This window comes from Aplysia californica, unplaced genomic scaffold (genome assembly GCF_000002075.1).
Source record: "Aplysia californica isolate F4 #8 unplaced genomic scaffold, AplCal3.0 scaffold00056, whole genome shotgun sequence".
Taxonomy (NCBI): Eukaryota; Metazoa; Mollusca; class Gastropoda; order Aplysiida; family Aplysiidae; genus Aplysia; species Aplysia californica.
Window position 1 is genome coordinate 611204 of NW_004797326.1, and position 14163 is coordinate 625366.

General features: G+C 38.9%; 1 protein-coding gene across 6 annotated transcripts in view; it reads right to left on the bottom strand.

Moving 5' to 3' along the window:
* Positions 1-14163, bottom strand: part of LOC101863493 — an 87368-nt gene that overhangs the window by 14820 nt on the left and 58385 nt on the right. For 5 of the 6 annotated variants that reach the window (XM_035968388.1, XM_035968387.1, XM_035968386.1 and 2 more), the window contains exons 7-13: positions 13055-13339; positions 12183-12500; positions 9557-9850; positions 5694-5825; positions 3782-3818; positions 1736-1761; positions 543-734 (exon numbers count right to left, since the gene is read on the bottom strand). In XM_035968388.1, coding sequence (XP_035824281.1) covers positions 543-734; positions 1736-1761; positions 3782-3818; positions 5694-5825; positions 9557-9850; positions 12183-12500; positions 13055-13339 — 1284 coding nt within the window. Of the gene's footprint in view, positions 1-542; positions 735-1735; positions 1762-3781; positions 3819-5693; positions 5826-9556; positions 9851-12182; positions 12501-13054; positions 13340-13671; positions 13951-14163 lie in introns of all 6 variants that reach the window. The other variant, XM_013079566.2, reaches the window with a different exon arrangement.

Sequence of the window (14163 nt, forward strand, 5' to 3'; positions counted from 1 at the left end):
GAGAGAGAGAGAGAGAAGGGTGGACAGAGAGAGAGAGAGAGAGAGAGAGAGAGAGAGAGAGAGAGAGAGAGAGAGAGGCGGGGAGACCGTGGGAACCTTTAAATTCTTTCTAGTAAAAGCATACGTAAATGAAAATTCCTCTTAAAATCTGGCCTTATTTCATTTCCTTTTCCATTTCCTTTTCTGTAAAACTGAAATAAGCAATGAAAAAAGGACACCCCCCTACCAATTTTTTTTTGCACCAAACATTTTCACCTTTCCGAGAAAAGAGTAGAAAGTTAAACTGTTAACGGTTTGTTTGTGATGTTTTACTCCGTGAATTTTATGCCGACAGCCAGAACTTTATATTATTAGTATTTATTGTTGTTATCGTTATTGTTGTTGTTGTGGAAGTAGTTGTGGTGGTGGTGGTGGTAGTGGCAGTAGTGTTTTTTGTTGTTGTCGTTGCTGCTTTGTATATTTTTATAACTAACTTTGACATAGGGACATATTTTGCAACTGTCACAAACAAGTTATCCAAAGTACAATGCTTCGACCTTTACCTTTCTCTCCAACGGTTGGCACCGGTGACTTCACCGGTACGTTGTTGTAACGTCTCCCGTCACCGTCTGTCTGTGTGACGTCAGGTGTAATGATTTCCGCCATGGTTCTTCCAATCAGGACCGGGGTGTGGATGTCCTGTAACGATATGTGGACCGAATCCACGTCGACGTACGGATTCTCTTCTTGATGGCCTGTGGATGGAGACACAAGAAAGGAAATTGTGAAATTATATTAAATGTTTACCGCAACTTTTATGACCGTGGGGTTATTTAAGAGGTTGGACCTCCGATATAAGGAGGACTATCTGCCCCGTACTCATAGGGCTTTGGGTGACCAATAGCACAAGTCTTGACACATGTATTTCCATTTTCACTGTTAGAATATACATGCGATATATCATTCTGGGTACCACAGTCAGGAACAAAGCCAAATTTTATTTATAACATCCCTCCTCTTGAGTTTTTCTCGTTCTTTTAATTAGTGGTGTCTATCGGTTAGGCTGCCGGACCACCCGTAATCGTGACATTGCAGGCACGGGGGTTGGAGCTTCAGCTGGGTCCGTCGTGGTGTCCTTGAGAACTGCACTTTACACTAATTTCTGTTTGGCCTGGTCCTTTCAGAAATGAACGTTAAACTAGAATGCCTGCCTCTTAAATGACCGTAGTGTTGGTAGCAGCGTTAAACTTACAGTTAATGTTATTTCTTTCTGATAAATAGAAACTCGGGCAGTTTCTGTGTGTAGCTTAACTGTTTGTTTTGTAAATGACATTTCTGAGGGACTTGGTGAAGAGGGTGTGCAATCATGTGTATGTACGTTTATGTGTGTTTGTCTATGTGAGTTTGTTTCTTTTAGTGTGTATGTATGTGTGTGTATATGCGTGAGGGTTAGAGTGAGTGTCCTAGTATTTATTGTGTCTTTATGTGTCTGTTTATATATCCTTGTGTCAGCCTATACACGTTAATTTGTCCAAGTGTGTGTCTGTGTATGTGTGTGTGTTAGTCCTTCCCTCTGTGTGTCTATGTGTCTGCGTTTGTGTGTGTGTGTGTGTGTGTGTGTGTGTGTGTGTGTGTTTGTGTGTGTATGTGTTTGTGTGAGGGGGAGGGGTGGTCGATATACGTAACGTACGTTTTTCATCAGTACTCATGACTGTCTAAAAAAAGAAAATTCACATTTATATCTGTTCAGTCTTACCATTGTTATCCCGTGTCATCCCAGACCTGATGGGAACCAAAAAAAAATTAAGAATAAACATTGTATTGAGCAGAGAGAAATAATAATAACATTATATGAGTGGGGTCGTGGTGAAAGCAGGCGCTAGTCTAAATTATAAAATCGAGGAAACTGACATTTTCCACCCTTTAGGTAATTTTCATCGAATTGTCTCTTTTGAGCTAATCACCTTATGTCCACTTAATAACATATTCCTGCTTGAATTTTACCAAAGAAAGGATGATCAAAATGACAAAACAAATGAAACTTTGCAGTTTCCCAAATACACCGCAGCTTTGAAAGGCATCAAACTCTGGAAGCTATTCTTTCGCTAATTTTACCTCTGACACCAGGCGACCCCCATCTCCTTCAACTGCAAGTATCACTACTATTATTTTGAATAGAATGGTGTCTTTTTACATAAAAGCAAATCAAAAGAACAAGCTTTCAGATTTACGCATGATTTTGCCATGTCGTGAAGCATATTCAAGAATACAATCCTTACCATACCCCCACAGTCTTCAACATTCTAGATAAAAGAACTACGAGTGCTCCGTTAGCTTAGTTAGCATCATGCTTAACTATGGAGTAAATGCCCCTGGTTCAAGTCAACAATTTGTCGTTCCTAAGCATTGGTTGTTTGTTGGGTTTTTGAGGCTCTCAATCTGTTTCGCTCAATCGTGTAGGCGATAAACGTTAAATTGGGAGGCCCCTTCTTTCGAATAACCAAACCGTATGGAAAGAGACGCCAAACCCACACACTTAAAAGGAAGAAAAAAGAATGAAAGCAAATAAGCCTTCAAGAAAAGATTGCATTATTACATACGCATACAGCCAAATTACCAGCCTTGCCGAACTTCTCCAAGCTAAGAGGGATACATCCTACCAGAAAGATCGATATACTCGATAAGAAAATTTTCCCCATTTGGCAATTGAACTCCTGTCTCCTGAGTGCTGCAGCAAAGAGCCTAAACTATACATGGCAGACACTCATGGTTTCTAACGCCTATTTCGTTTTATATTAAATTGTTGATTCTCATAGCACCGTCTGGGTTCTGGTGCAAATTTTCAATAATTCTTCATTAATCATTTTCATCTAGGATATGCTTTTCCGAAATCTGGAATAGTTCACTGTATCAAACTTAATGAAAAGCCGTTTAAGGAGGAATAAAGCTATAGATATAGGATTTATTTTCTACAAAACATCTTTCTATTTACATTTTATTTTTAAAATATTGGTATTTTTTTAATACCCCCATCAACACACTTCAAATTATCTAAGGGGCGGGACTTGTTCGTAACTGTCAAGGCCAACACAAGCCAAGATGTAGATAGAAATTCTCCCAACTCGAAATTCGAACTCGCGTCTCCTGCGGGTAACAACAAAGTGCGTAACTTCTACACGTTAAAGATGCCAGTCCTATTGACACTGTTAGAATGATTTTAACCTTTCAGGTACTCCAATCATAAACAGATTTAAATTCTTCACAGTCTTCATAAAAAATACCACTGACCAGGACGCACAAACAGATTAGATTTTAACAAATACTAAACTTATTCAAACAAAAACAAAACCGAATAGTGTAGAAATTAAAAAAGGACATTGAAAGAAAAGAAACGTCACGGTCCACATAGAGAAGGATACGGTCTTGACGTTTCAGAATAGTTCAAGGGAGACAAGGGTGTACCACACAGCCAGGGTGGGCTGGGAGAGGAGAAATGTTTTTCAAATATCTCGGCCTCTTGCCTGAGATGGTGCATCCCTCTCGGCTAGGGCTGGTCTAAACCCGCCCCCTAAATTATCTGAATGGTGTCGATTGAGGAAATAAAAACACCTACGTTGTTGTTGTTGTTGTTGTTGTTGTTGTTGTTGTTGTTGTTGTTGTTGTTGTTGTTGTTGTTGTTGTTGTTTTCATAGCCGGGGTTGACAATGGCGGGTATGGAGGCGTAAAACATCTATAATATGTAAAATTAAAATAAAAGAAGAAAAATAAGCCCACCAAAACACTTTGACTAATGAGTACTTACTGTTCTTCTTTATGTTTAGCCAGCCTTTGGAAGCAGCCTAGGGAAGGCAAAAGAGTTACAGTGAAATTTACAGAGCACAAGTCAAAGTCTGCCGTACAGGACAGAAAGGTACAATTCATTATGCATGTCAGTGTGCAAAAGCTGGAGAGTCTACGTTTGATAGTTTGGGAAATATTGTTATTTTTGATCGTACTATAGTTCGGCTCAACAAGTGGGGGATTTCCTCGTCACTAATTTAAATTTCGTTTTTCTTAAAGCAATCTCACGCTGTGTTCGAACTGAATATATGTGGAATAAATATCAAGCTGAACATTATTCTGTCTACTGTTTCTATTTCAGCCATAGACACCTGCACACGTAATTACTTTATTATAATCATGATAGTTTTCCCTCACGCACACCTCAACCCCCACTCGCACCCCCCCCCCCCCACACACACACACACATTCACATCTGTTTTAAGAAGAGAAGGTATAAGTCTCATATATATATATATATATATATATATATATATATATATATATATATATATATATATATATATATATATGAGTGTGTGTGTGTGTGTGTGTGTATGTGTGCGTGTGTGTGTGTGTGTGTGTGTGTGTGTGTGTGTGTGTGTGTGTGTGTGTGTGTGTGTGTGTGTGTATGTATAATACTTCTGAAGACGTATTCCATATCGCTTTCGATGAAAGGAATGATCGGTGCATTAACATCAACTGAAAGTCATTTGCCTACTACATTTACACTCTACTGGAATTGAGCAATGAATCTTGAGAGAAAAGTGACAAATGTGTTTCCAAGTTACCAAATATATAATAGATGTATAGATTCATTCTTTATTCCGCTTTCGTGGTTGTGCACTCTATAATTTCAAAGGTGTGGGACCAATGCGCACTGCTAGTGAACGAAAGTCTCACTTGTTTACAATGGCGTCGTAGAAGACGCACTTTCTCAAGCTTAGATCTAAACGAAACTAATGAAAAACTGAAAATTAAACTACAGTGACTTCAGGTTCCTCAAAGAAGCTGTGCACCCTTTGAATGATTCTGAACCATCATTAATTTTGTCAAATTCGAAAGTTAAGTGGTTCGGAAATTTTAGGCAGCCAAAGTGACGAACATTCACAAATATAATATAATATATAGAGACTTATTCCTCCTTTTCTAAAAGTAGATTTGAATAATAAATCTTTTGGTGACCTTTTTTTGTTCAAATGTTCGATTTCTACCACATCTACATTTTACAGTTTTTGTCATTCAATTTTGTTCCATTTTGTATAACTCGTTGAGATTGGGGTCATTAAAAAAAATTTTTTTTTTAATTTCTGATTTGTCCATGATCATCATCATCATCATCCAGTGCCAGATCTGCGACAGGCAACGGCGATCATGGTTTTCCATTTATTCCTTTGCTCGGATGCTCTAAAAAAAGCTACGTTTCCCTGATCTTTCCATGTTACCCATTTGTTTAGGGTCCCTAAGTATGTTGTTCTGGGCCTACCCTTGCCTCCCTCGCCCTCAATTTTGTCAGTGGGAGCTAGATGTTCAAGACCCTTATGTCTATTCAGGTGTTCTAAAAACTGCATTTGTCGTTTCCTGATTGTTTTAACACTGAGCATGATACCACAGTTAAAATTAATACAAAAGAGCACCTAGGAACGTTGTTTAAATGAATTCTACTGCCATATATTTTCAATCAATGTTAACATATTTGATCCGTCATCTCTAGTGCAGCAGGAAACCCCAGTTTAATTCTCGAGTAGAGAGAAAATTGTTATCGAGTGTCTCGCCTTCCTGCTGGGCTGTTGTATACCTCTCAGCCTGGTTTGGCCCTGACAGGTTGGATCGGAAGCCCGACCCCTAAACTGTGTTGACGGGGGAGTAAAAATACCAACATTATAAAGTCTTACCTTTCCTCTTTAAATAGCAGTACACAGCCCCTGTGATGATACAACAAAGGACAAAAGCTGCACAGGCTGCCCCTACTGCAACTGGTATAGTCATCTGATCGTCGCTTTGATCTGATTGCGTCTTGTTCTGGACTACGTAGGCCACAAAAGCAAACAAGAAAAAGGAATAAATGTGGGAGGGTTGTTTTTTTTCATGGGGGGGATTGATGTGGTCTACTCTTTCTTTCTAATCAAACATCTGTTGTTCTTATTTCTCCTCATTTTCTGTGTATGCTTAGTCTTTGGCACTTTTATGGGTTTTTTGTGCTGCAAGTGCCATAGAACTCATACTAAGACTTGAAACATGATTAAGACTGAGTGTTCACTGAGCAGAAACGACTCAATTGTGTTTTGTTTTGGTTTGTCTTGTTTACTTTTTGCCGGGTGGAGGCAAATCGGTCTATCCGTTTCCATCAAACGTGAACAGTGTATAGGTTAAAGAACCCAAGGCAGGAATATCAAACTATGAATGATTTTTTTTTTTTTAATTTAAAAAACCCCAGAAAAACAAAGAGAAAAAAGTAATACATGTTTTGTCAAAAATCATAAACTGTTTGTTTACGCGAAGAGCTCGGTACTCTTGAGGTGCTGATAAAGAATATTATAACCAAGACAATGCACTTTTAAAGGGAACTTTAAAAAACTAGAATTATAATTTTTAGCTCTGACTGGGCCTATGGTTGGTGACTGACCATACGGAACCACTAAAATGTCGCAGGTGACACACCCAACCGATCAGTCTTTTGTCGGTCTGTGTTGCATAGTTTTGGCGTACAAATCCAGAGGGAATTTCACTGAATGGTGAGGTGAAAATCTGGGCTCTATTTCAACTGCTGATTACCCGAGAGATGGACGACTTCAGTACCACCGTGTTGGCGTCACATCAACCTTGATACCTCTCCTCAATAATCGTAGATTTTTAATGAAATCTTTCGCCTTGCTAGTCACTAACATAATCAACGTTTTAAGGAAAATCATCTAAATCAGTAATAAATGGAATAAATCTTGTTGCTCGTTTTGCAGCCCCAAAAAGAAGGAAGTATTATAACAAAGTATTGGCCATGCTCTTGGGAGTTTCTGATTTGCTATCTCCCAAAAAGGCTTCACTAAATAAAAAAGGTTTCTCAGAGTCCTATCTTTACATTATGCCACGTATCGAGTCTGTGAGCAGTGTTCTGATTGGGGATACCCGGAGAACACCACTCGTATTTTCTTTTAACTGAGATTAAGAAACACTGTACACATGATAATATTAATCTTTAAACAGGCTCTATCATAGTCCAAGGTTTTCTTGGATTGCTTCATCAAGCCTAAGTTGATATCATGGAGTTCAGAAAAGTGGATTGTTCCCTTAAAGACGTGGTTCATTGATGATATTATTCTCTCCAACTGTTACAGCTGTCCTCATTGATAAAATATTTTCTTCCCATAGTTTTTCCTTTCACTATCAAACTGACAAAGAGGACTAGAATATGTTGTATAGTCAACCTTTTGGTCAGGTAAGAAGTTGGCCATTTTCAGATCAACGAAAAGCTTTTAGATGTGGTATCTGTATGCAAGTCAATCCAGCACTGTTTTTTTGTGCCTGTATTCTTTTTAAACAGAACTGAGTTGCCAAAACGAACGAACCCAAACGAATTTCTGTTACTGCGTAGCGCACACTTCAGACTTATTTTTGAATAGTTTAGGAAAAGTCTCCACTCATTCGGGTCGAACTAAGGTACACCCAATACATATAACAAACCTGGTATTTCGTGATAGAAGACAAAGTCCTTGTATGCTGCAATGTACTAATTGTAGTGGTTCATTTTCCTTCTATGGTAAAACTATCCTAGCATCATTTTTAAATATTATATTATTTTCTTACGGTCTTGAAACCAAAAGTTGTAATAAACCATTCAATTCTGGATGACAAAAACATCTGGGATTTAAAGTCGATTTGTGTGAAAATTCTGACTTTCATCCCTAAGCATACTATCTGTAAAAAATCTTCAAACAAAGTTATTAAGACAAAACGTGGTCTTTAAAGGCAAACCAATAGTCTGGTCTGTGCAAGATTGTTTGGCATTCTCTTATAAATACTGAAGGTCAAGATGGATAGTGATAGAGTTTTGTAGGGAACATGCAGAAGTCTAAGCTAGTATTGTTTAATTACATTTATAGCATAGAAGGATTTGGCATAATGCAACTTTTATTGGGGATGATCGAATATTCACACTTCTAAAGACTCAATACGTTATTCTGATACGTGAAAGAGAAGTTTTAAATCAAAGTATAGGCCAAATATTTGAAAACTCCTGAACTTTGTAATATTGACATAAAAATACATCTTCAGAGAGCAAAAACTTAACCGATACACAAACAAACAACTAAAACCATTTCGGAAATCAACAACCCCAAATTAGCTTTGAGCAAATCTTCATGCAACAAAATGTGTATTGGCAGTAAAATTTATACAAGAATATAACTTATACTGGAATGCAATTCTATTTTTTTTTCATATAAAGCAGGGTATTTTTGAACAGCAATAATCAATTTCTATCACGATGAAAGGTGTGAGCCTAATGAAATTTTTGTGTCACGGTAAAATAAGAATCGGCAAACTTTTAATGTGTGCGACAAAACAAACCAGAAAGCCAAAAGTACCTAATCCAAAACCGAAAAGAGACAAAACTGGGATAACTCTGAGAGTCAAAAGGCATTTAGAGTGCACCTTTCGCCTTTTCGACCATACGTCAGCAGAAAGCGACATCAAAGGTGCCTAAAGCTCAGCCTAAAGACGGATCCGCTGTGTTTGAGCCCTTTAACTGCATTTGAGAGAGAATGTTAGACGGAACGACACGGTGATCTCGTGGTCTAGAGGTTAAAGTGTTCGTTTCTCTTGCCACAGGTCCCGGTCTCGAATCTGGATAGTGACGGAACATTTTCTTATCTAAAATGTTCTCCTTTCACATCCTTTCCTACTATCTAACAATTTTATCGTCTGCTTCCGTCTTCACTTTCTGCCCCCCATCCCCTCACCTCCTTTGCTCCCTTGTCTGGGCTCCTCAGTCTTTCTACCGCACCTCCTTAGCTCCTTCTTACTGCTGTCTTTCAACCACACCCTTGATGTTCTGGTAGGAAAGATCTATACCAAGCCTTCTAGGACAAGGGCAAAAAATCTCGGGGGTCCCGTATGCAAGTTGCGCAAGTTAAAGATCCTTAGGCGGTCCAAAATTGATAAGAGTAGGTTTTGGCCGCCACAAGGGGAAAATTAAAAATGTTCTACCTTTTAAAAATGTGTAATGTGTACAGTACGCTCATGAGACCTACATAGTTGCGAGCGCCGTAAAACACTTACCCAAAATAGAAAAAAGGGCATAGACAGTTTAAAAGAACTTGTTTTTCTAGAGGGACAGGTAAATAGATGCATAGGTGAGTTTCACAAACACAGACACGCGCACACACACACACACACACACACACACACACACACACACACACACACACACACACACACACACACACATGTGCGTACACACACATATACACATACAGCCTCACCCTCACACACACATACACAAACAAACATAGACACACACACACACAAACAAACAAATAAAGACACACACAAACACATACAACTACAAACACAAAAAAGACACATACAAACACACACACACACAAACACATACACACACACACACACACACATACACACACACACACACACACGCGTGCACACACACACACACACACACATACACACACACACATACACATATACATACAAAACAAAGACATATGCGAACACACACACACACACGAAAGAGAACAAAACTCACGTATTACAATGACGAGGACTTCAGTGGACAAGTCGTAGCATCCACTAGGATGTTGTGCACGACAAGTACAGTAGGTGGCGTTTCTTTCAGGTGTGAACACAACCCTTCCATCTGTCACGTTCTCACCGTCACACTGTACGTAGATGTCAGAGGGAGAGATCTTCGGGAATCCCCCATCAACTTGACAAACGATACTGTTTTCTTGACCGTCAACAAAAACAACGCTGTTATCTGCAGTTGCACCAGTGAAATCTTTACCGTTGAGGGTCAGTTTTGGGGATACTTTGGGAGGTTCTGGTCAGACGAAGGGAGGCATTGAACGTTATTAACAAGAAAATGGCATTTGAGATTGCAATGTTGTATATTATGATACTGTACTACCGTACTACCTATATAATTGTGTAATAATACATTGTTTGAAACATGCATGTATATAAATGCCTTTGAAAGGTATCCCCCCCCCCCCCGAAAAAAAAGAAAACTCCTGTTTTCTAAGGACTAAATAAATGGGACGTTTGCAGGTGCCCTAGGGAAGTTTGCTTTTTCTGTCCTATCAAACAAATGTATTTCATCCGTATCTCTTCATTTGTGTATTTAATACTCTCTTGTCACGTCTCTAAGCAATGACCCTTTCCGACAAATCCATCGCTTGAGAAGAGCTATTTAAAATTTCGATGATCCATCTTTCAAGTGGTTACTGACTGATTCCAGAACGGTGATTGAGGACTGAAGCAATGCGTCATAATATCGATTAATTCTTTTGTATTCAAAAGTGGGATAAATCGTATCTCAAATGGCCAGCCACTTATTCCATAACGAAACTCGAGAACTGAAGCGATGCGTCATAAAATTGGTTCATTCTTTTTAATCACCAGGTATTTAAAAAAAGGCTTTAGGTACTTATTATATTTATTATTATCTTCTTTTGGCAGAACCAGGGATAGATTATTGCAAGCTAAGCCCTTAACCCCTTCGTTTCTTCAAAGTCGTCATTTTACGTTTGTGCAGACAAGACAAATGTGAGGCATCGTGGTGAAATCAGGCGCTCCTCAAAACAATGAAATCAAAGAAACGGGCATTTTTCTGAGCATTTGGCTATTTTTTAAAATATTTTTTTTTTGGCTAAACAGCTTTTACTTCCTTTTATAAACGCATTTCTGCGTGGATGCTACCAAAAAACGTTCATGAAAGACACACAAAATGTAAATTTCCAGTTTCCAACAACACTATAGCTTTGGAAGTTGCCAAACTTTGGCGGCCATTTCCTCGCTAATTTTACCTCACATACCAGGCCACTCCCACCTCATTCAATTGCAAATACCTTGACCTCCATTCAACATAGATAGATAATTCTTTCAGCCTAAGGAAGGCAAATAAACAGGTTTTAAGATGATACCAATAACCCCATAAGCCCAAAAATTGACGAGCGCCTGATTCCACCACGTCATGACACAAATGTTAATTTTAAAAGCCGTAATATTCTTTCCGTTTTTTTAGATTAAACAGCAAAATAACACTCTTTAGTATATCTTCTAAAACTCCGTCCTCAAACCAGTAGACAAACGGCATCGAACCAGTTTGGGAGAACCCAATCGAGTACATACGACTACACAGCACTAAAGGTGTTCACCTCAGCTTGACTGCGTAAATCAAAGGCCGTTGTTAACCTAGAGATTGAAGGACAATGTTTTAACAAGCCACAAGGTGCACTGTGGTAAGGGAAACTAGAGATACATGCATTTTTAACAAAGTTCCAAAATGGGTGATTGTCTGGTGCTCTGGTGCAGATTGCTCCTTCTTTCACATCAAACTTTACATCGTCCATATCTCTCCTCTTTCTTGTGTTTGATACTCCGTTTATAGTAAAACGTCTTATTACCGGCATTTGTGTCAGCTATTTGTGTTGCATGTACCGTAAAACTCATTCAAAAACTTTTAAAAGCCCCATGCCCCAAGGATTAAAACTGTGTTTTTATCATGTTTGATAACGTTCTAAGGATTTGAATTGTGTCTTTCTGGAAACATAGGATCTTGTTAAGTTCTGGAAACATTTATATGAAAATAGACATGACAGCAAATCATTTTCGTGGAGTTCTCTTTCCCTATCGGTTTTTATTTTGTTCTCTTTTTTTTTTTTACATGCGTGTTTGTGATAACGTGCACACTTTTTCCTTTGAAAGCACCGCAATGCTCAAACCTTCAATGACTTGGAGCAGGTGCGTCCAATGACTTTGTTTTTACCCTCTTTTTGGGGTCTGCTCTTGGTAAGGTTGTGGGTTGTTAGTTTGGGTGTTGTTGTTTTTTATAGGATCCGCTTATTAAGGAAAAGTAAATATAAAACCATTAATTTGAGTGTAAAAGCACCACATTTATATTACAGTTTTCAGGATTGTATAATTTTATTTTTTTTATATCAAAAACCCCTTCCCACCTCGCACGTAAACCTGTACGTTTGGACTGTCTTCTCTCATGTCTCCAAAAGCGGCGTTTTTGTTTTTTCTGTTTGCATTGAAACTGCGTAAAACGGGAAGCTAATAGTTGTGTATTACTTGTCATCTAGTTTTGTATTACTAGTCTGCTAAAGACAATCTTTATTTTAATTTTGTTCCACTAAAAGTCTTCTCACCTCGCACATAGACCTGTACAGTTGGACTGTCTCCTCTCATATCTCCAAAAGCGTTGTTGACAGCGTCACACCGGAACTCGTGATTACCTCCCCTTGTAGGCACAAAGTTGTAGGAACATTTGTTGTTGTTTCCTGTACATGCATCAGCAGTTTGTGTTCTTGTTGGCGTCATTGTGAGGGTTAAACTTGCTGCTGGGTAGACAACTCCCACAGAACATTCCATGGTTATATCTGGTGTAGCTGACGGACACAGGTTATACGTTCCGGTCTCTTCTGGTCTCACTTTTTTCCTCTCCAACATGACACTTTCTGGGCCATCTGGATATAGGGATGGCCACAGAAAAAGGGAGACAGTTTGGATATAGAACATTTGTAAACACCAACTATAGTGAAAAAAGGAAAAGACTAAAAAAGTAAGGAAATGAATGACAAAGGGAAAATACTGGCATTTAAAAATGTACTAAGATATGCCTGATTACCTTACCCCCCCCCTCACACACACACACACACACACACACACACACACACACACACACACACACAGAGAGAGAGAGAGAGAGAGAGAGAGAGAGAGAGAGAGAGAGAGAGAGAGATACAAACTTCCCATTTGTCTCACTTTCCTAAATCTGGGTATTTCCCCTTTGCTGAAATCAAAGTAATGTCCATTTTCTAAGCTAAGCACCGTCAACGATATTTCAAAAGACTTTGTGTTTACGATTCCATATTATGGAAAACATGGTAATATCTATTCAAAACATACTGCGATTATAAAAATCTATATTACAGGAAACAAAAGTAGATATGGATCAAACGGTTTCGATCATTTCGATAGTGTTTGGTGTTTGGATGATCAGAAAACATGCACAACTCACAAGCAGCTTTGATGGTGATGTCACTCCGTTTGTCGTAACATCCACTTTCGTGAGTGGCCGTACACGAGCATTGTGTCCCTTGTGACCTAGTTACGACCACAGAACTCACACCTGAACTGCCGGCCTGAGAACTAGGACAGCTCAGTCGTACATCACTTGTAGCAGGATATCCCCCTCGGACCACACACTGCACTCTGGTTGTGACATTTTCCTTCACCAGGGTTTCTCCAGTTCTGGGGACCGACGGCTGACTCACAGTGATCTCAGGAGGACCCGGCGGAGGGACTGGGATATTAGAAAAAAACGATTTACAGAAACTAAGAGAGAGCAGAAGAGACAAACTATCAACAAGAACAATGTCAGAAACTGCAATAAACCGAGCACCTAGCCAATCCAGTTGTAAATTCTCAAAACATTGTCCAAAATCGAAAGAATATTCATAATTGAGTCTATCTATGAGTCATAAGTCTAATGTTGCTATATACTATACGACACATCTGAAAATACAAAACTAAGATCTAGTTGTTTTTTTAAAAGAATTTTGATTAAGATTAGTCAGAGAATGTTTCTGTGACACTAGTGAAGAGGCAGCATTATAAAGAAAATAAAAAACAAACCTCTGACAATGAACGTCTCGGTGACATCAGTGAAGAGATCAGCGGGAAATAACGAGTTCTGAACAAGAAATCTGATGTTGTGAGCTCCGCCCTGTAACTGTAGAGTGTGCTGTACAGATGTGTCTATTCGTGCACCGTTCACGGAGATTTTGTAGAGTGGCTGAGGGTTTACTGTACGTGGGTCAACAGTACAAGTGGACACAACACTGAGACTGGGGCCTTGACACAAACTTGACGGGTTTGTCTGTGAGAAGGTCAAGGTAGCGCTACTTGGTCCATCTATCAGAACGGAGAAATAGGAACTAAAATTACTCATGCTTCCATGTTTGTCCTGTTTTCAGTCGAATTATAGTTTTAATCGTATGGCATATTATATTATAACGCTGCATATGAAGTGCCCTATTTAAAAAGTGACTAAAACGTAAATGCAGATAATAAGGTGTGTGTGGTTGGTGGAGGAGAGTAACACACACACACACACACACACACACA